Source organism: Sylvia atricapilla, chromosome 29 (assembly GCF_009819655.1).
Source record: "Sylvia atricapilla isolate bSylAtr1 chromosome 29, bSylAtr1.pri, whole genome shotgun sequence".
NCBI lineage: Eukaryota > Metazoa > Chordata > Aves > Passeriformes > Sylviidae > Sylvia > Sylvia atricapilla.
In genome coordinates, this window is record NC_089168.1 from 535,788 (window position 1) to 556,768 (window position 20,981).

Consider the following 20,981-nt stretch of genomic DNA (forward strand, 5'->3'; position numbering starts at 1 on the left):
GACCTGTTTCCCCTTGCTCATCCGTAACTCCCCCACCACTTGGGAGTACCCCCAGACCCCATCAACTCCTACTCACCCCCATCTCCCTTCCAGTGACCCCCCCAGACCTATTTTCCATCTCTCCCCCGAGGCCTCCCCCAAGACCCATTTTCCGCTGCCCATCCCCATCCCTAGAGCCTTCCTAGGCTCAGCCCGCTCCCTCGCAAGCTCCCACCGCCCCTTGCCCACCCCCATCTCCGCCTTTGCGGCCTCCCTCCCGGCCCTGGGCTCCCGTTCCCCGGTACCGGCCCCGCTCCCGGCCGCGCTCCCGCGTCCCGCCCGTCTCCCGGCAACGGCCGCTCCCGCTCGGGGGCGGGGCCTCGGCGGCACTTCCGCCCTGAGCCGCACTGGCGCCCCCTGGCGGGCAAGAACGCGCTGGCACCCCCACGGGGCGGGGCCCGCCGGCTCTGCCTCTTCGCTATTGGCTGGCGCTTCGGGATTCCCAGCCGTGATTGGCGGGCGGGCGCCGCCGTGGGCGGGCCCAGCTGCCGGCGGGGTATATAAGGGCGCTGCGGCGGCGGGGCGCAGGGCGGTGGGTGGGTGACAGCACGGGGGATCCGTGCGGGCTGCCGCCATGCGGGAGCGGAGGCCAGCACCGGCCGCTCCGGCCCGGTGCAAGCTGGTGCTGGTGGGCGACGTGCAGTGCGGCAAGACGGCCATGCTGCAGGTGCTGGCCAAGGATTGCTATCCCGAGGTGAGCCCAGACCGGCACCGGGAATCGGCGGCGGGCACCGGCAAAGCGGGACTGGGCGCTGATGCTCTTGGTGCCGTTGCAGACGTACGTGCCCACCGTGTTTGAGAACTACACGGCGTGTCTGGCCAGCGAGGAGCAGCGGGTGGAACTGAGCCTTTGGGACACCTCCGGTACCGGGGGGGGACACACGCGGTGCATGTTTAGGGGGTTGGCGGGGGGCTTTGGAACCAGTGGAGTGCGGCGGGGGCTGCCCCGGCCCTGGAGGGGATGATCGGATTGATTGCTGGGGAAGGTAGTTTGGAATTGGGATTGGGATTGCGGGGCTGCAGTGAGCGGGGGGTCGCTGCAGTGGGGTGTTTTGGCGTCCCGAGGGTGTTTTGGGGACCTGCAGCGCGGGGAGGAAGGGGCGTTGGTGGCCGTAGTGAGGTCTCGGTGGTGTTTTGGGAACCCGGGGGTGTTTTGTGGTCCCTGCGGCGGCGGAGGGGAGCTTGGTGGTGGCGCTGGGGAGGGCTTCAGATCTAGTGTCATATCCCTGGGTGTGCGGGGTGCGGGTACTCCCCAGGGACCCACCTCACTGTGGGGGAATCACCGAGGGATGAACCTCTTCCTTTGGGGGCTCCCCACATCCCCCGGGTGGGGTCCGGGCTGCTCTCTGCGCCCTGCCTGTGAATTGGCAGCATTATGGGAGATCTCGGTGTTGCCCTTCCCTGGGCACCCCGAAGAGTTGGGGGGGTCGGGGCAGCCCTGCCCGGTGCTGCAGTGTCCCCCCCGGCGGGGGGGGTCCCCGCCGGTCCCCGGTTGCCATGGCGATGCGCTGGCGCAGCCTCTTTGCTATTCTGTGCACGGAGCGTCTGGGCTGCGAAACCCCTCCGAGGCCTTTGGGGGGTCAGGGGGGGTTTCGGAGAATGGCATCCCGGACCCCCCCGCACCCCGCTGAGCCCCTCTCTGATCCCCCCGCGCCGCGACCCCCGCAGTCCCGGGTGCGGGGCTGGTGGCTCCGTGTCCCCGAGGACCCCGAGGGGGTGGCGGCGTGTCCCGCTCCCTCCTGCAGCTTCCCCCCAGCCCTGACACCCCTCGGTGCTGCCGGGGCTCCCCAGAACGGGGGGCGGGGGGGGACTGTTACATAAACACCGCGGGATCCATTTCCCGCTGCCTCGTGAAGGCGCGATGCGACGTTGATGGGCTGCGGGGACGGAGGTGGCGATTTGGGGGGGTTCCAGAGCTGTGCCCCTCTCCTCGGCACCATGGGGGGCTGTGTCCCTTTCGAGGGGCTCTAGAGCTGTGTGTCTGTCTGTTTGGAGGGGCTCTGTGCCTTTTGGGGGGCTCTAGAGCTCGGTGCACCCACGTCAGGCACAAATAGGGTTTGTCTTTTTTGAGGGGGTCTAGAACTCTGTGTCCCCCTGTTCCTTTTGGGGTGCCGTGTCTGTTTTAGAGGGCTCTAGAGCTGTGCTCCCCTCTCTCATGTGGGGTTCTCCAAAACTGTGAACCCCTCTGCTGGACAGGAGTGGGGCTGTGTCTATTTTGAGGGGCTCTGTCCTTTCTGGGGGGCTCCAAGGCGGTGCACCCCACCCCAGGCAGGAGGTGGCTTTGTGTCTTTTGGGGGGCTGTGTCCCTTTTGAGGGGCTAAAGGACTGTGTCCCTCTGGCCTTCTTGGGGTTCTTTAGGCTACCACCCTGAGCAGGAGGGGAGCTGTGTCTCTTTTAGGGGCTGTGTTTTGGTGGACTCTAGAGCTGTGTGACCCCCCATGTCGGGAAGGAGAGGGCTGTATCTGCTTGAGGGGGTCTCTGTCCCTTTTGGGGGGCTAAAGAGCTGTGTCCTGCCCTGGGCCTTTTGAGGAGCCCTAGAGCTGTGTCCTTCTCTCCAAGAAAGAATGTGGCTGTGTCTGTTTTGGGGGTCTCTAGAGCTGTGTCCCCAACCTGGGCAGGGATGAGGCTGTGTCTGTTTTGGGGGTCTCTAGAGCTGTGCCCTTCACACTGGGCAGGAACTGGGCTGTGTCCCTTTGCCAGACCCCCTTTCCTGGTGGCCCTGGGGTGGGGGGCTGAGCGGTGACACCTCCTTTTCCCCCAGGCTCTCCCTACTATGACAACGTGCGTCCCCTGTGCTACAGCGACTCGGACGCCGTCCTGCTCTGCTTCGACGTCAGCCGCCCCGAGACCCTGGACAGTGCAACCAAGAAGGTGGGGAGGGGGCTCAGGCCCCAGGACAAGTGTCCCTGTGGGGTTTGGGGGACTCAAGGATGCGGGGACACCGATACAGGGGGATCCCTGTGAAGTTTGGGGGACTCACAGACACAGGGACGCTGATGCTGCAGGGTTTGGGGGGGTCAGAGATGTGGGGACACCAGCCCAGGGGACACCTGTGAGGTTTGGGGGACTCACAGACACAGGGACACTGATCCTGTGGGGTTTGAGGGGCTCAGAGATGTGGGGACACCAGCCCAGGGATGCCTGTGGGCTTTGGGGGCTGCAAGGACAGGGGAACAATGACATGGGGTGATCCCTGCAGGGTTTGGAGTGCACAGAGACATTGCCCAAGGAGGTCCCTATGGGGTTTGGGGGCTCAGGGATGCAGGGACACAGTCCAGGTGGTGTTCCTGTGTGGCTTGGGGAGTCCCATCAGGATTTTTGGGGTTCAGGGCTGTCAGGACACTATCCTGGGAAGTCCCTGTGGAGTTTGTGGTGCCCAGGGAGACTGAGCCAGGGGGTTCCTGTAGGATTTGGGGAGGCAAGGCTGAGGCACCCTGTCCCTAGAGATCCCTTTGGGGGGCTCAGGGATGTGGGGACACTCTCCTGCGGGTATCTCTGTGGGGTTTGGGTTGTGCTGGCACATGGAGAGACACCAACCCTCTGGGGTCGCCCTCTGGAGAGTGTTTTGGGGTCCCCTGAGAACAGCTCCTTGTCCTCACCCCTCAGTGGAAGACAGAAATCCTGGATTATTGCCCCAACACACGGGTGCTGCTCATCGGGTGCAAGACGGACCTTCGGACAGACCTGAGCACCCTCCTGGAGCTCTCGCACCAGAAACAGGCACCCATCTCCTACGAGCAGGTCTGGGGGGGCCCGGGGTGGATTGAGAGGGGTCTTGATGGTTGAGGGGGGGGGGTAGGTTTTGGGGTGTAATGGTGGTCTGATGTGGGGGTGAATTTGGTGGGGTCCTGGTGTTTTCGGGGGAGTAGGTTTGGGGTGTTCCCGTGTTTGTGGGGGTGAGTTTGGGGTGTTCCAGTGGTCTGATGTGTGGGTCAGTTTGGGGGGAATCTTGATGTTTGCAGGGGGGGCTGATTTTGGGGTGTCCCTGTGGTCTGATGTGGGGGTCTGTTTGAGGGGATCCTGGTGTTTGTGGGGCTGATTTTGGGGTGTCCCTGTGGTCTGGTGTGGAGGTGGGTTTGGAGGGGTCCTGGTGTTTGCACAGGGGTCAGTTTGGGGTGTCCTGGTGTTTGTGAGGGTCACTTTGGGGAATCCCAGTGTTTGTGGGGGTGGGTTTGGGGTGTCCTGGTGTTTGTGGGGGTGGATTTTGGCGGTCCTGTCGTTTGTGGGGGTCAGTTTGGGGTGTCCCAGTGTTTGTGGGGGTGGGTTTGGGGTGTCCTGGTGTTTGTGAGGGTGGGTTTTGGGGGATCCCAGCATTTGTGGGGGTGGGTTTTGGAGGATTCTCATGTTTGTGGGGGTGGGTTTGGGGTATCCTGCTGTTTACAGAGGTAGTCAGTTTGGGGTGGTCTGATACGGAGGTGGGTTTTGGGGGATCCCGGTGTTTGTGGGGGTCAGTTTGGGGTGTCCCAGTGTTTGTGGGGGTTGATTTTGGGGGTCCCGGTGTTTGTGAGGGTGGGTTTTGGAGGATTCTCATGTTTGTGGGGGTGGGTTTGGGGTATCCTGCTGTTTGCAGGGGTAGTCAGTTTGGGGTGGTCTGATACGGAGGTGGGTTTTGGGGGATCCCGGTGTTTGTGGGGGTCAGTTTGGGGTGTCCCAGTGTTTGTGGGGGTTGATTTTGGGGGTCCCGGTGTTTGTGAGGGTGGGTTTTGGAGGATTCTCATGTTTGTGGGGGTGGGTTTGGGGTATCCTACTGTTTGCAGGGGTAGTCAGTTTGGGGTGGTCTGATACGGAGGTGGGTTTGGGGGGATCCCGGTGTTTGTGAAGGTGGGTTTTGGGGTGTCTCGGTGTTTGTGGGGGTTGATTTTGGGGGATCCCGGTGTTTGTGGGGGGTGGTTTTGGGGTCTCCCGATGGTCTGACTCCGGAGTTGCTCCCAGGGCTGTGCGGCCGCCAGGCAGCTGGGAGCCGAGGGATACCTGGAATGCTCAGCCTTCACCTCGGAAAAGAGCGTCCACAGCATCTTCCGGACCGTGTCCGGCATCTGTCTCAGCAAAGCCCCCCCGCAGCCCCCCCGCAGCCCTCCCCGCAGCCTCTCCAAGAGACTCCTGCACCTCCCCAGCCGCTCGGAGCTCATCTCCTCCACCTTCAAGAAGGAAAAAGCAAAAAGCTGCTCCGTCATGTGAAGGGGGGGAAGGGAATGACCCCGCACACACACACCTTTGGGTCCCCCCCCCAAGTCCCTGGAATGGGGTGAGGGGGGGCTGGACAGGGCCCTGGAGCCCCCCACGAAGGAGGATGAGGGGCTGCTGCCCTCCCCTCGCACCATTGCCCTGCCAGCCCCACAGCCTGGGGGCTGCCCCCATGGCAGGGGGGTGCCTGGGGGGTGTCTTCACCTGCTCCCCAACCCTGAGCGAGTCCCTGCGGGGTTTGGGGTGCACAGGACCCTGGGGACATCAACCCTAGGGGGGGGTGCCTGTGGGGTCTGGGATGCCCAGACCCTCAGGGACATCAACCTGGGCTGGTCACTGTGGGGTTTGGGGGACGCAGGAACGCTGTCCTGAGGATCCCTGTGGGGTTTGGGGTGCACATCATGGGACTCATCCATGGGCTCATCCTGTTTTCTCCCCGTTTACCCCATCCCTCATCTGCTGCTTGGCCCTGGGGGACCCTGATGGGTTGGGGAGGGGGGAGGGGGGCTGTTTTATGGACTGTCTTTGGGGGGGGGTGTCTCTGTTCCATGTCAGTGTTATTAAAAAGCTTATTTATTATCAGAAATATAACACCTACCTATGTGCAGCACTGCCTGGTTCTGTGTTTTGGGGAGGAATCCTGTTTTTTTGGAGGATGTTGGGAGTCTTGGGATGTGTCGGTATCACTGGTGATGGTGACACTGAGGTGGGGCTGTGCTGTCACCCCTGGGTGCTGGTGCAGAAGGCAAAATCCCTGCGGTGGGGTGTCTTTGGGGGGTGCCAAAAGCGTCCCCCCACCTCTTCTGCCCCAGACACTGCCTGAGACTCCCCGTATCTTGTGAATGGGGGCGCAGTGGCGGTCTGGGGCTCCGGCAGAGACACTGACCTGGGGGTCCCTGGCGAGTCGGGGCTGCACAGAGGCGACCGTGGGGCGGTCCCCGTGGGATTTAGGGTGTGCAGGGACATGGGGGACACTGACCCGGGAGGGACCCTTCAGCGTTTGGCGTGCTCTGGGCCGCGGGGACACGGCCCCGGGGCCCTCATTTGGGTACGCAGAAGGTGCCTGCGGGATGTGGGAGGCTCAGGGACACGGGGACACCGTCCTGGAGAACTCTTTGCGGTGGGGAGGGGGGAGTCGCCGCGCGGCGGAAGGATCACGGGGCGCGGCGGTACTTTGCCCGCGCAGGGGCGCGGAGGGCGCGCGGGGGATGCCGGGAGCTGTAGTCCAATGGCGCGAGGGCTGCCGGGAGTTGTGGTCCCGCGCCGTCCCGGCGTGCCCTGTGGGTCCGGCAGACATGGCGGCGGCGGCACAGCGACGGCGCTGAACCCGGGGCTGCGGCGGTGAGCGGGGACGGCGGGAACGAGCGGGGGGCATTGCAGGAACACGCGGGGGATCTCCTCGGGGCCCAGGGGTTGGAAAGCTCTGGTGCTGTGGCACCGGGCAGAGCCCCGGTACTGGGCACCAGAGCTGGGCCTGGAGCGCCGTTGCGCCGCGTCCCCCGGGCCTCCCGGAGCCCTTTCGGGATCCCCCGGGCCTCCCCGCCTCCAGCCCCCAGGCCTCCCTGTGCCCTCTCAGGGTCTCCCCTTCCCTCTTCATTCTCTCCTAGGGGGCCCCTAGCCCTTCCTGCTCCTTCCTAGGGTTCCTCTGTGCCCTCTGGGGGCTCCCCCAGCCTCCTCACTCCCTCCTGAGGGTCCCTTTGCACTCTCCCCGGGTTCCCAGCTCTACTTGCTTCTCTTTGACATCTGTCTGTTCCCTCCTCGGGTCCTTCAGCGTCTCCTCGTTTCCTCTCCGGAGTCTTTTGGACCTCCCCACGCCTTCTTGGGGTTCTTGTGTGGCCCCCCCGGGTCTTAAAACCCTTCTTTCTCCCTGCTGGGTCTCCACTGCTGCCCAGTGTCCTCCTGGGTCCTTCTGCATCCCCCAACCCTCCCGGGATCCCCGCTCTGACCTCTCCCCACAGATGGCCGGAGAACTGGCGGACAAGAAGGACCGGGATGCATCCCCTGTGAAGGAGGAGAGGAAACGTTCCCGCTCCCCTGACCGGGAGAGGGAGCGGGACCGGGACCGCAAGGGCTCCCCGGCCAAGGACAGGAAGCGACATCGATCCCGGGACCGGAGGCGGAGCCGCTCACGCTCCCGGTCCCGCTCCAAGTCCACAGAGAGGTGAGGCGGGTCCATGGCTCCCTGGGTTTTGGGAAGAGCTTCGACATCCCCACGGAAGGTGACTGAGGGCTCTGGGGTCATGCTGTGATTCCCCCGTTCCTCAGGGATCGGCGGCACAAGGAGCGGGACCGTGACCGTGGCAAGAAGGAGCGGGACAGGGACAAGGATGGGCACCGGCGGGACAAGGACAGGAAGAGATCCAGGTGGATGCTGTAGCTTTTATGAGGAGCTCCTGCTCTCCCCTGACCCCCTGGAGGTTGGGGATCCCCCAGGGCTGTGTCAGGTGTCTTACTCCATGCTGTTTTCCTTGGAAGCTTGTCCCCGGGCAGGGGGAAGGACTCCAAGTCTCGGAAGGATCGAGATGCACGGAAAGCAGAGGAAGAGGAGGAGAATGCCCTGAAGAAAGAGAAGGTGAGGAAGGGGTGGATGGGGCTTGGCTGGGAGTGGCGCCAGGGGGATCCAGGTCTCTGGGGAGTGGTTACAGGGGATTCAGGTCTCTGGGAGTGCTGCTGACATCTGGCCTCACTTCCAGGCTCAGCCGCTGTCCTTGGAAGAGCTGCTGGCAAAGAAGAAGGCAGAAGAGGAGGCAGAAGCCAAGGTGGGAGCAGGAGCAGGAGCCTCTTCTCTCTGCTGGGGCTGTAGATGTTTTTGGGGACACTTCAGGAGGGAACAGGGAGGGCTGAGAAACTTGGGGATGCAGAGGGACCTCAGAAGGAAGCAGAAAGTGCCAGGGGACACCAGGAGGGATCATGGGATGGATCAGGGAGGGGTGGGGGGTTTGGGAGGGTACAGGGCAGGTGGGCCAGGGAGGGTATATGGGGAGCTGTGGAGACACAGGAGGGAGAGGGGAGGCCTGGTGGATGCCCAGGAGGGAGCAGGAGAACCTTGGGAGGAAATGAGGAGGGCTGAGGGGTCCACTGAGGGGCACAAAGGGACCTTAAGAGGGAAAGGAGGGCTGGAGGGCACGGAACAAAGAGACCCCTGGTAGGGAGTGGTGAGGTCTGGGGGATCCAGGGAGGGAAAGAAGGAACACAGGAGGGAGAGGGGAGGCCTCGGGGCCCTGGGAAGGAGCAGAGAAGGCTGAGGGGACCCCCAGCAACACGAGGGTGGCAGCCAGGCCCAGTGTGACACTGCCTCTTTCCATTCCAGCCCAAGTTCCTGTCCAAGGCGGAGCGCGAGGCTGAGGCCCTGCGGCGGCGGCAGCAGGAGGTGGAGGAGCGGCAGCGGCTGCTGGAGGAGGAGAGGAAGAAAAGGAAACAATTCCAGGAGATGGGCAGGAAGATGCTGGGTAAGGGCTCAGCCCTGGAGCCCCCAGCTCAGCCCTCAAGGTTGGTGCTGGCTCTGAGCCCCTTCCCTGCTCCCCAGAAGACCCTCAGGAGCGTGAGCGCCGGGAGCGCCGAGAGCGCATGGAGCGGGAGACCAACGGCACTGAGGATGAGGAGGGCAGGCAGAAGATCCGGGAGGAGAAGGACAAGAGCAAAGAGCTCCACGCCATCAAGGTGGGGCTGGGGACTGGGCTGGGGGGCTGGGAGGAGGATGGAGGGGTCCCACTGAGCCTGGGGTCCTGCAGGAGCGGTACCTGGGGGGGGTGAAGAAGCGCCGGCGCACACGGCACCTCAACGACCGCAAGTTCGTGTTCGAGTGGGACGCGTCAGAGGACACGTCCATCGACTACAACCCCCTGTGAGTGCTGGGGTGCCCCAGGGCTGGAGGTGTCCCTGTGGGGTGCAAAGCAGCCCCCAGCCCTGGCTCTGATGCTCCCACCCTGCTCCAGGTACAAGGAAAGGCACCAGGTGCAGCTGCTGGGCCGCGGCTTCATTGCCGGCATCGACCTGAAGCAGCAGAAACGGGAGCAGTCGCGGTTCTACGGGGACCTGATGGAGAAGAGGCGGACGCTGGAGGAGAAGGAGCAGGAGGAGTGAGGTTTTGGGGAAGCTGGGAGGGTGCTGAGGGGTGTGTGGGGTCCTGGCTGGCTTAGCTTGGCTGGGAGGTGGAGCTGGGCTGTAGCAGGTCCAGCAGGAAATCGGGAGAAGGGTTCTAAAGGCACAGGGTGAGCCCTGTGCCCTTTCTCCTTCCCATTCCTCGCCTTCTTCACTCCCTTTTGTCATCCCTTTCCCTGCCTTGCCCTCATCCCCCTCCTTCATCTCCCTGTCCTCGTCCTCGTTTCTCCCATCCCCTTTCTTTCTCTCATTTCCCTCATTCCCTTTTCCTTTATTGTATTTTCCGTATTGTGTTTTGCTCATCTCATTTTCCCTCATGCCCTTTTCCCCATCCTGCTTTCCCCATCCCTCTCTTTTCCCATTCCCTTTTCCCCATTCCTCTTTCTCTCTCCCCTTTCCCCCATCCCTTCCCTCCCTCTGGCCAGGGCGCGGCTGCGGAAGCTGCGGAAGAAAGAGGCCAAGCAGCGCTGGGATGACCGGCACTGGTCCCAGAAGAAGCTGGACGAGATGACAGACAGGGACTGGCGCATCTTCCGTGAGGATTACAGCATCACCACCAAGGGGGGCAAGATCCCAAATCCCATCCGTTCCTGGAAGGACTCCTCCCTGCCCCCCCACATCCTGGAGGTCATTGACAAGTGTGGATACAAGGTGGGCACGGAGAGGGGGAGCTGAGGAGGGGGAGAAAGGGCTTGTCAGGGATTTGGAAAGGAGGAACAGGGGAAGTTCTGCTCCCAACCTGCTCCCCTCCCTGGCAGGAGCCGACCCCAATCCAGCGCCAGGCCATCCCCATCGGGCTGCAGAACCGGGACATCATCGGCGTGGCTGAGACTGGCAGTGGCAAGACAGCGGCATTCCTGATCCCACTGCTTGTGTGGATCACCACCCTGCCCAAAATCGACCGGTGCGGGGCGGGGACACTGCCCAGGGGGGATAGTGGGCAGTGGAGTGGTGGGGTGACATGCAGAGGGGTCAGGACAGGGTGGCACTGTGGAGGTCTCAGGATGGGGTGACAGGGTGACACTGTTGGGGGATTGAGGCAGGGTTACAGGGTGACATGGTGGAGGGCATAGGGTCACACGGGAGGGTACACATGTGGCACCATGGGTGACACAACCCTATCCTGCCATGCTGCAGCATCGAGGAGTCAGACCAGGGGCCTTATGCCATCATCCTGGCCCCCACCCGTGAGCTGGCACAGCAGATTGAGGAGGAAACCATCAAATTTGGGAAACCCTTGGGCATCCGCACCGTGGCCGTGATCGGCGGCATCTCCCGCGAGGACCAGGGCTTCCGCCTGCGCATGGGCTGCGAGGTGACTGGGGGAGGCTTGAGGGGTCCCAGGGGGGCAGCTCAGCCCCGGGGTGCTCCCACCAACCCCCCCACGTCCCCCAGATTGTCATCGCCACGCCGGGCCGGCTCATCGATGTGCTGGAGAACCGGTACCTGGTGCTGAGCCGCTGCACCTACGTGGTGCTGGACGAGGCCGATCGCATGATCGACATGGGCTTCGAGCCTGATGTGCAGAAGATCCTGGAGCACATGCCTGTCACCAACCAGAAACCTGACACTGACGAGGCCGAGGATCCCGAAAAGATGTTGGCTAACTTTGAGTCTGGGAAGCACAAGTACAGACAGGTGGATGTGGCCTGGGGGGGGGTCTGTGGGGTAGGGAGGGACGATTCGGGCTTTTGGGGAAGGGGTTGAGGGAATGGGAGTCATGTTTGTGCTCTGTGGAGCCTATTTCTGCCCCACAGTGGATGTTCCTGCCCCATAAGGGGACAGTTTTGCCCTGTGGGGGACATTTCTGCTCTGTCGGGGACAATCCTGCCCCACAGGAAGATGTCACTGCTCCATGGGGGAATCATTCCTAGCCTTCTGGGGTCATTCCCACCTCACTGGGGGTTGCTTCTGCTCCGTGGGGAATGTCCCTGCCCCACTGGGCTTGTTCCTGCTTCATTGAACAATGTTCCTGCTCTATGGGAGCACATTCCTGCCCCCTGGGGTTGTTCCTGTTTCATTGAGAGATGGAGAGGAGCACATTCCTGCCCCATCAGAGTCATTCCTACCTCACTGTGGGATGTGCCTGTCCCGTGGGGGAATGATCCCAGCCACACCAGGGTCATTCCTTCTTCACGGGGGGACATTTCCACCTCACGGGATGTCACTACCCCGTTCCCTTGCAGACTGTCATGTTCACGGCCACCATGCCACCAGCAGTGGAGCGCCTGGCCCGCAGTTACCTCCGGCGCCCGGCCGTGGTCTACATTGGCTCCGCTGGCAAACCCCACGAGAGGGTGGAACAGAAGGTTTTCCTCATGTCCGAGTCCGAGAAGAGGTGAGCAGCACAGGGTTTGGGGGTGGCCTCAGGTTGAAGGGGACTCTGCAGGGTGCTTCAACATCTCTTTGCTCAACTCTTTTCCTTCTTTTTCTCCTCTACAGGAAGAAGCTCTTGGCCATCCTGGAACAGGGCTTCGACCCACCCATCATCATCTTTGTCAACCAGAAGAAGGGCTGCGATGTGCTGGCCAAGTCCCTGGAGAAGATGGGGGTGAGTCTGGGCTGGGTGGGTCACCCTGAACGCTGTCCCCCTCATCCCCAAGTGGGGACTCCTTGATGTGCCCCCCGTTGACCCCCCATCTTCCCACAGTACAATGCCTGCACCCTGCACGGTGGGAAGGGCCAGGAGCAGCGAGAATTCGCCCTCTCCAACCTCAAGGCCGGGGCCAAGGACATTCTGGTGGCAACAGATGTGGCCGGACGTGGTATCGACATCCACGACGTCTCGATGGTGGTCAACTACGACATGGCCAAGAACATCGAGGGTGAGGCTGGGGGCCACTGAGGGGCTGCCTGTGCCAGTGGGGCTGTGGGGGAGTGCTGCCCATGCTGGGGGTGCTTGGCCCCTGCTGTTACCTGCACTGGAGGGGCTTTGAGGGGGTTGCCCAGCCCTGGTGCTGCCACAGTGAAGAGGCTGTGAGGTTGGTACTGGGTGTGCAGGGGATGCCTGGCTCTGGTGCTGCCCTCACCAAGGGGCTTGCAGAAGTGCCCAGCCCTGGTTCTTGGGGTGGAGGGGGTGCCTAGCCCCAGTGCTGCCTGTATCAGGGGCCATGAGAGGGTTCCTGGCATTGGTTGTTGTGGATGGGAGGCTGCCCAGCCCCAGTGCTGCCACACCCAGGGGGCTGTGGGGTGTCTGGTCCTGGTACTGGGGAGCCCTGTAGATGCCCAGCCCAGGTACTGGTGGTGTGGGGGTGCCCAGCCCCAGTGCTGCCACACCAAGGGGGCTGCAGGGTGCCCAGCCCTGGTGCTGCCCACGCTGAGCCCCTCCTTTTCTCCCCCAGATTACATCCACCGCATTGGGCGGACGGGCCGAGCAGGGAAGAGCGGCGTGGCCATCACCTTCCTCACCAAGGAGGACTCCACGGTATTCTACGACCTCAAACAGGCCATTCTGGAGAGCCCCGTGTCCTCCTGCCCCCCCGAGCTGGCCAACCACCCCGATGCCCAGCACAAGCCAGGCACCATCCTCACCAAGAAGCGGCGGGAGGAGACCATCTTCGCCTGAGACCCCCCTGGCACCTCTTCATCACCCCTCCGGGGACAATAGGACCAGCAAGGCTGCCGGGACTGATCTGGCTGTTCTTTTCCCAGTTCCGTGTGCTACCCAAGAACTGCCCACATGCAGAGACTGGGTCTGGGATTATCCCAAAATCCCCCTGTTCTCCCTCTCCCCACTTTCCCCATGGAGCGGAGGAGCTGCTGGAAGCTGTTTGGGGGCCGGTCCTGCCCTGCAGCCAGGGCAGGGATGTTTTTTGGGCTGTCCTGGGAACTGTCTGCACTTCATCCTTCGGGTTTTTTGGGGGGGTTTTGTAGCTAAAGTTCCAGGCTGCAGGAATAAACCGGCAGCGGCGTTACCAGCGTCGCCTTTTTGTCCTCTCCCTTCCCTGGGTGCCACTGCCCATGGAGACAGAAGCCAGCGGTGCCCAAAAGGAGCACTTTGGGGTGCTCAGCACCCAGCAGCGCTGTCCCTTCTGCCCCTCAGACCATGTCCTTCATGTCCCCTCCACAGACACGGACACCAGCACCTCTGAGCACTCGTGTGTTTCTGAAACCAGTTACAGGGAAATCAGTGCTTTCTACAAAAGAAATTATAACAAATCTGTGGCCCCCACCCCGTGCCCCCCCTCCCCACCAGTAATGGCCCCGGGGGGGGCTCAGCCCACGCCAGGACCCCCGGCCGAGGGCAGTGGGCGCTGTATTTACAGGACTGTGTGGTGACGTGCGGTGACAGCATGGGCAGGGGGACATCGGGGTTGGGGCAGTGGGTGCAAGCGTGGAGCGGCCCCCACACCCCCGTGCAGCCCCCCAAACTCTGTCCTCCCCAGCCCGGGGGCAGGAGGGGTGTGGCTGCGGTGGCCGGGGCGGGGGGGGAATCGGTGCAGAGCGAAGCGAGTGGTGTGACCCACTCCTCCCGGGGTCCCATGCAAGGGTGAGGAGGGGGCAGGCCAGGTCCCGGGGAATGAGCAGGCACCTTCCCTTTCTTCCTCGGGTGTGTGCGGGGTGGGGGATGCTGCTACAACCGCCCCGCCTCTTTACCTCCCCTTTTCTGGAGGGGGGCACCCACTCTCTCTCCATGGCAGCTGCCCCGCAGAGAAGGAGCCAACCTGTGATGCAGGGCCCGGGGTGGGGACACTGAGGCAGGGCGAAGGCATGTGTCAGTCCCCGGGTTCCCCGGCACTTTGGCGGGGAGTCCCGGGGCATCCCGGCCGCCGGCCCTCCCCGCCCCGCGCTGTGCTTATGGCTGAAGACGTGCCCGGGGGCCCGGGCGAGAGGAAGCTGCCGGTGCGGAGTTCGATTGTCTGAGCACCCCCAGCGCGGGGCCGGGGCGAGGCGGGGAGCGCCCGGGGTTTGGGGGGGGCCGGTTCCCAGCCGTGCCCGCCCCCTCCCCACCCCTAATAGCTGTCCTTGGCCCAGGGCCGGCTGCGCTGCCAGTTCCTGTCGTGGTTGCGCTCGCTCGGGCGCTCCGGCGTGCCGGGCCCGCTGCCGTGATGCCGGTGGGGCTGGTACAGGTCGGGGTAGGGGTCCCCGTACTCCTCCTCCTCCTCCAGATGCCGCGAGCTTCGCTGGGATGTGGCTCCCCAAGGCTGGGGCGAGCTGTCCCCCGCCTCATCCGATGGCATCAGGCTGTCGTGCTCCAGCGGCGAGTGCTCGCCCCGCTCCCCCAGCAGCTGCTGGCTCTGCGGGCAGGGAGGGGCGCTGGGGGCCGCGTGTGCCCCTCCGCCCGCTGCCACCCTGTGCTGGGTCCCCGTGGGCAGCAGGGAGGGGGCTGTGTGTCCCCCACGCCGCCTCTGGACCCCTGTGCCAACTGTCCATAGGGAGCAGGGAGGGGGCTGGGGAGCCGCTTGTCCCCTCCAGCCTGGACACCCCGGTGCTGGGTCCCCATGAGGAGCACAGAATGTCCCCAGTTCTGACCTGTGCACCCCCCACCCTGTTCTGTGGACCCCTGTACCAGCTGCCCGTGGGGACAGTGTGGGGACAGTGTGGGGAACTCTCTGGCCTCGCCGGCCTCAGCACCCCTGTGCTGAGTCCCCATGGGGACAGTGGGGGATTGTGTGTCCCCCCCCACGCCCTCCCCTGTGTGGCAGTTGCCATTGGGGAGCAGGGAGGGGGCCATGGGGTTACCTGCGGGCCTGGGAGTCCGGTGGGTGAGGGGACAGTGTGGGGGGCGTGTGGCGGGTGGTGTGTGGCACGCCAGTAAACCTCCAGGTACTCAGCCAAGTGCTCACAGGCGTCCTCCAGCTGGTTCTCATCCAGGATCACATCAAAGAGCTCCTGAGGGGGCAGGTGAGAGGGGTCAGGGAGGGCTCCAGGTTCCCCCCAGGCAGCCCCAGGACATGGGGACAGGCTGGCTCACCGGGGGACACTGCACCAGCTTGTCGGCTGCCATCATCTGCACATTGAGGTGCTTCACCTGGGACTTGCCCCTGGACTTGATGAGCCGCTGCAAGACCTGGGGAGGGGACAGGGGGGTGACAGCACCATGGGGGACAGCCAGGACTGCCCCCAGAGCCATGGTCACCCCTCACCTTGGGGGAGGACACCTTGACGTAGACGATGATGGGTGCCAGGGAGGTCTTGGCCAACTGGGCTGGATGGTTGATGGTGTCAGCATCCAGCACCACCAGCTGCAGGGACTTGGCCAGCTCAAAGATGCGTTCGATCTCACTCTGCACCTCAGCTAGGGCGACACGAGGGGGGCTGTGTCAGGCTGGGCTGGCCCAGGGACGGGGTCCCTGCACCCCCAGGGTGAGGCTGGCCCCTCACCAATGCTGGAGCGAGTGGTGGAGCGCTCCAGGATCGCCTGCTTGCCAAGGTTGTTGAGGATGGAGCGCTTGGCCAGGGACAGGTCAGCTGTGATGTGGGTGATGGAGATCCTGGGGAGCACAGGGACACAGTGGGCACCTGGGCACCTGCAGGCTGTGGAAGGAGGGGGCGTTCTGGGTGGGGCGATGGTCTCACCTGCCGTCGAATCTGTGCTTGAGGAAGTCGAAGAGGGCTTTCTGCATCATGTCGGTGACCTGCCGTGGGACGGCCAGCCCGGTGAGCCACGGCAGATGGCACCGGCAGGGAGGTGGCAGCTGCTCCGCACCCTGCCAACCGCCCTCGGCCCCACCATCTGCCTGCTGCCAGCACACAGTGGGCAGGGAAGGGACGAGGGCCACAGGCCACCACCCCGAGGGCACAACGTGACCACCCTGCATCCCCCCCGTACCTCGTATCCTTTCAGTGAGGGCCCCACCAGCACCACGGGCCGCATGGAGGGGACCACGTCGTAGGGTGGGATGTGCTGCGTCTGCAGGGGTACACGGGGGTGTGTCAGTGCCCTGTACTCCCACCCACAGCCAGGAAGGGGGCAACGAGCCCATTCCAGAGAGTCACGGCATCCTGGAGCCCTCCCAGCCCCATAACCCGGGAAGAGAGGTGGGGTCTCTCCTCCCAGCCCACCCCAGGAACAGCCACTATTGGCCCTGCCACCCACCCCCCTGCCCAGGGCACAGCCCTGCACCTGGGACTCACCTGCTTCTGCTTCTGCTTGGCTTGGGGAGAGAAGAAACAGTGGTTGGTGACAGTAAAGCGGGGACCCCCTCAGGATGCCCACGATTCCCCAAGATCTGCCCTTACCTAAGGAGGGGGGAGGCGATCGCCGGCTCCCGCTGTCGCCGAGGCCCGAGGCATTGCCAGCTCTCCTAGGGGGGAAGGGGGTGAGCGGGTGTTGGGGGTCCCAGAGTGGGGCCAGGGGGTCCCATCCCTACCTGGCTTTCTGCTCCTGCTTGAGCCTCATGGCTTCCAGGCGCTGGGGGCTGGGGATGAAGGCGATGTCCCCCCCCTCCTTCACTAGGCGCCCGATCCACCAGTCATTGCTGTATTTCTGGGTGAGGACAGGGCAGAGGTGAGACCAGGGGAGGTCTCTAGCCCTGAGCAGACTCCCTAGCACCCCAGCTGACCTCCTTGATGTGCAGGAAATCTTTGGCTTCAAAGTTGATGGCGGCTCCCTGCACTGGGCACTCCTCGTCCAGCGCCCCACAGTAGCTGACATTGGTGCGTACAGCGAAGGCGACCGGCTTGTGCTAGGGGTTTTGGGGGGTGATCAGCACCCCCGGGCCCTGGCAGCAGCCCCGGGCTGTGCCCTGGGTGTCTCCACATCCATACCTTGGCCCTCTCGAGCTGCTGCTGAGCCTGGCTCTCCACCTCGCGGCGGGCGCCCTCACGGTCCTCTTCCAGGGACACGTCGGAGTCCAGCGATGGGCGGCTGGTGTAGGAGTCCGCCGAGCCCTGGGGGAAGGGGGTTGAGTGCCGGGGGGCTCTCAGGGGAACCCCCCCAAAGAGGGATCTCGGGAGGGGACCCTACTGACCCCCCTCCAGCTCTTCGGGGGTCCAGAGTGGCATCAAGCCGGGTGTGTTATGTGGCATCACCCAGCACAGCCGCCCCAGGGGGCAGCCCCCACGTGCTGGGGGAGTTACAGGTGAGACCCCCGCAGCCCCAGGGATGGGAAGATGACCCCAGCCACTCTGAGATATGGATCTCGCCCCTGCCGTCCCTCACCGTGGGGTGCTCAACCCAGCACCCCCGGCTCCCCATCCCCGCCGCGCCGGTATTTACCCACCGCCCGCTGCGCCTGGAACCGGCGCAGAAGCTGCGGTGAAATATTTATAGGTCCCTGGATGTGGCTGAGCGCTCTCCCCCCACCCCGCCTCGAGGCCCCCCGGGTCCTGCCGGGCTGAGCTCAGCGCCGCTGCCCAGCGCCGCCCCGCCGCCAACCTGCACACCCCACCCCGCTCACACCGGGGGGAGCCCGGACACCCCCTCCAGCCGCCCCCCCGCGGGAAATATGGTTGCCCAACACGCCCCCCCCAACATGGCCTCCCCAGCACGGCCCCCCCAGCATCGTCACCGCGCCCCGAGCATCCCCCACCCGCCAGCATCCCCAGGATGGCTCCGCAGCGTTCCAGTGCGGCCCCTCAGGACGACACCCCCATCATCCCCAGTGAGGCCTTCCAGCACAGCATCTTCAGCCCCCCCTCATGCAAGACCCCTCCATGCAGCCCCCCCCCCCCCCCCGGCCTGGAGCATCGGCCCCCGGGATGGGGATTCTCTCCCCATCTCGTTCCGGCGGTACCTGCCGGGGGGAGCCGAGAGCGGCGGCGGCGGCGGCGAGGAACAAAGGGCCGGCGGGCGGCACCGCACCGGGCAGGGATCCCCCCGAGGCACAACCCCCTCGTGCGCCATCATCACCCGGGGGGCGCAGCTCCCCTCCCAAACCCACCGCCGCCCCCCGCGCACGGTCCCCCTGATACCGCGGCCGGTACCGGAGCCGGTACCTCGTTGAGCAGGAAGGTAGCGCTGGAGTCAGAAAACGACATAGACGGGGCGAGCCGAGCCGAGCCGCCCGCGCCCCCCCCGCCCCGCTCCACCGGCACCGGCTCCGGTTCCGGCTGCGGCTGGGGCTCCGGCTGGCCCTGCCCGCTCCGCCGCCGCCGCCTCTCCCCGCCCCTCCCCGCCCCCGCCTCCCACCGCCCCCCCGGGCCGCACGGAGCCGCCCCCGCCGCTCGGCCCAGGGGGGGTGGGGGTGTGTGCGTGTCGGGGGTCGCCGTTCCCCCTTCCCGGTGCTGCCGGGGGGTTCCGGCCCCTCTCCGGTGGGGGCCGCGGGGGGGCTGCGCTGGCAGCCGGGAGTCCCGAGCGGTCCCGGTGAGCTGCACCCGGACGGGTCACCGGCGCAGCTCCCGGAGGTCCGGGGTGGGGGACAGTTTTGCTAAGAGAGCTCTGGGTGAGAGGGGAGACCCGGGGCAGAGGCGGAGGGGCTTTGCAGCCTCCCGCAGCGTGCAGCTCGAGGATCCGGGGCGGCGGCGGGGGAGTCCCGGTGGGTACCTCCATGCTCCGGTGCAGCGGCTCCGGTCCTGCCCCGAGCCGGCAGCAGCCCCGTCTGCAGGGCGAGCCCTGCGGCGGGGCCGGAGCCGCTCCCGCCCCCCCGCCGCGCCCCCCCCCCGCCCCCGAGGAGGGGGGCAGCAACGGGCCCCGGGGGAGCGGGCCGGCCCGCCCCGTTACCGTGCGGCGGGACGGGCCCGGCCCAGGACTGCTCACTGCCGGCCCGGAGACATCGAGGCAGCGCACGGCGGGGTGGGGGCTTCGGACAGTGGCAGGAGCGGCCGCGGACACCTGCACCGGGCTCCAGGCATTGAGCACCGGCGCCGGTACCGGGCACACGGCGGGACCCAGGCGGGCCCTCTCCGAGGTGCTGAAGGCCGGGTCGCGGGGTCCCGGCGCGTACCGGGGAGTACCGAACAGCAGGTGCTAACCCACGAGGGAAACGGGATGCTCGCGCCGCTCTGCGCCTCCTGGGGCCGCCCCGACAGGAACCCCTCGCCCTCCGCGGAGCCTCCCCGGTACCGGCTCATCCGCCGGCCGCCGGGGAGGGGGCGCAGCTCGGGGCCGGAGGAAACCGAAGCACCGGTTGGGGTGCGGCGGGGAGGTCTCCCTGGCAGCGCGAGGAGGCGGCCCAGTGCTGGTTGAGGGAGCGGGAGAGGAACCCCGCGGCCCCTTCTACAGCCCCCCCGGCCCGTTCCCCTTCCGCTGCCTCAGTTTCCCGGGGCCGCCCCCCGCGCCGCAGTGCCGGTGCCCGCCGCCGGCCCGGCCCTGACGCAGCACTCGCTATTTTTAGCCGCGGGGAGCGGCTGTTGCGATGCACCGGCGCCCGGTGCCGGCGCCCAGCACCGGTCCCGGGGGAGCGGCGGGGCGGAGGCGGGCCCCTAGCTCCCTCCAGTGCGGAGGTTGAGGTGGGAGATGCTCGGCCGCTCCCCGCTCCCCACCCCAGGTCCGTGCTTTAATGCGGAGCCGCAGCAGCGGCGGGCCCGGGGCTGGCGTGCCTGCCCCGCCCCAGTGCCGGTGCCGGTGTCGGTGCCGATGTAGGTGCCGGTGCCGGCCCGCTCACCTGCCTGCGGAGGATACTGGAGGTGGTGTCGGACGAGGTGCTGCCGTCCGAGCGCTTGAAGCGGCTCTTGCGCTTCGGGAGCCTCCGGGGGCTCTGCGGCGAGAGCGGGCGGTGAGCACCGGGCAGCCCCGGGCGGCTCGGCCCCGCCGCGGCGCGGCCACCGGCGGCCCCCGGTTCTGCGGGCAGAACCGAACCGGGCCGCACGAGGTCCGCGACGGCCGGGAGGGCTCCGGATTGCTCACCTGGAAGGAGCCGGAAGCGTCAGGCTGCGCCGGGGCGGACATCCCCGGCGGCACCCACCGGAGCCCCAGGGATGCCGGCGGGGCCGCCCCACACCGGACCGCGGCGCTCCGCGGGGAAGGGCCGCGCTGCCGCCACTGCCGCGCTCCGCATCACACGGGGCCGCCGGGGCGTCCCGGCCGTCCCCGCCCCCGCCTGCCCGCCCCCGCGCCCATCCCCGTGGCGACCGGTCCGCGCCCCCGCAGCTGGGCAGCCACCGGGAAGCACCGGGAACGGACCCTGCCCACGACCCTCAGTGCTGCGGCGACCGGCCGCGCGGTACCGGGGAAAAAGAGCCCCCCGGGGCCGCCGCGGCCCTGCCCACGCGTGTGCGGGGATGCGGGAGCCCGAGCCCCTCCGCCCGCATCCCACCGGGACGGCTCCCTCAGTCGCCGTGCCCCTTCCACAGGTTTTTTGGGGGTTTTTTTGCCACCCCCACGCCGGGGCATCAACCCCCGACACGGGGTTACGCCCCTAAAGACCCCCGCGTGGGGCAGGCGGGGCCGTGGGGAGACGCAGCCCACCCACCCCCCGCGGCCGTGCCCACGGTGGCCGCCGGTTCCGCTGCGGCAGCATCCCCGGACCGGAGGGGCAGAAGGGGACCGGGGGCCGCGAGTGGACTGGGAGCCCCACGGAGCCCCAGCGTGGGCCCCCCCATCCCCCGCGCGGCGAGACTTCCGCGTGGGGCCGCAGGGACACGGCCCCGCCGGCGGCTCCTAATTAATGATTAATCAGCGCTCCCCGGGGCCCGACGCCGGGGCGGGGGGGGTGCGCGGCCCGGCGCCGCCGCTGCGGGGGAGGGAAGGGGGGGCACGGGGAGGTTCTGCCACGGGCCGAGGGCAGGGCCGGCCCCACGCTCACTCGTGGGGTGCCGGGGGGTGGGCTGTGCCA

General features: G+C 66.1%; 3 protein-coding genes across 6 annotated transcripts; 2 read left to right on the plus strand and 1 right to left on the minus strand.

Annotated features, from left to right (window-relative positions):
* Window positions 1–578: 578 nt before the first annotated feature.
* RND1 (Rho family GTPase 1) lies at window positions 579–6,125 on the plus strand. 2 transcript variants are annotated; one of them, XM_066337630.1, is made up of 5 exons: window positions 579–733; window positions 816–903; window positions 2,801–2,910; window positions 3,646–3,780; window positions 4,972–6,118. In XM_066337630.1, exons 1-5 carry the CDS (start codon window positions 614–616, stop codon window positions 5,215–5,217), a joined length of 699 nt encoding a protein of 232 aa, XP_066193727.1. In that variant the 5' UTR covers window positions 579–613; the 3' UTR covers window positions 5,218–6,118. The 2 variants fall into 2 exon arrangements, with proteins under 2 accessions (XP_066193727.1, XP_066193728.1); XM_066337631.1 differs by lacking the exon at window positions 3,646–3,780 and having other exon boundaries at window positions 4,972–6,125.
* A 336-nt stretch (window positions 6,126–6,461) lies between these two features.
* Window positions 6,462–13,238, plus strand: DDX23 (DEAD-box helicase 23). 2 transcript variants are annotated; one of them, XM_066337606.1, is made up of 17 exons: window positions 6,462–6,564; window positions 7,182–7,384; window positions 7,489–7,587; window positions 7,699–7,795; window positions 7,917–7,982; window positions 8,534–8,672; window positions 8,750–8,883; window positions 8,955–9,067; window positions 9,159–9,302; window positions 9,750–9,975; window positions 10,083–10,228; window positions 10,462–10,639; window positions 10,720–10,962; window positions 11,511–11,662; window positions 11,767–11,875; window positions 11,975–12,149; window positions 12,666–13,238. In XM_066337606.1, exons 2-17 carry the CDS (start codon window positions 7,182–7,184, stop codon window positions 12,887–12,889), a joined length of 2,448 nt encoding a protein of 815 aa, XP_066193703.1. In that variant the 5' UTR covers window positions 6,462–6,564; the 3' UTR covers window positions 12,890–13,238. The 2 variants fall into 2 exon arrangements, with proteins under 2 accessions (XP_066193703.1, XP_066193704.1); XM_066337607.1 differs by having other exon boundaries at window positions 8,753–8,883.
* A 172-nt stretch (window positions 13,239–13,410) lies between these two features.
* Window positions 13,411–20,225, minus strand: CACNB3 (calcium voltage-gated channel auxiliary subunit beta 3). Of its 2 annotated transcripts, XM_066337616.1 has the most exons (14): window positions 20,054–20,225; window positions 19,812–19,904; window positions 17,035–17,157; window positions 16,830–16,952; window positions 16,638–16,753; window positions 16,507–16,571; window positions 16,402–16,421; window positions 16,097–16,177; window positions 15,844–15,902; window positions 15,649–15,758; window positions 15,411–15,562; window positions 15,239–15,334; window positions 15,007–15,156; window positions 13,411–14,561 (listed from the first exon to the last, which is right to left on the minus strand). In XM_066337616.1, the coding sequence occupies exons 1-14, from the start codon at window positions 20,093–20,095 to the stop codon at window positions 14,277–14,279; spliced, it is 1,515 nt and encodes a 504-aa protein (XP_066193713.1). In that variant the 5' UTR covers window positions 20,096–20,225; the 3' UTR covers window positions 13,411–14,276. The 2 variants fall into 2 exon arrangements, with proteins under 2 accessions (XP_066193713.1, XP_066193714.1); XM_066337617.1 differs by lacking the exons at window positions 19,812–19,904; window positions 20,054–20,225 and adding an exon at window positions 18,205–18,354.
* Between the last annotated feature and the right edge of the window lie 756 nt (window positions 20,226–20,981).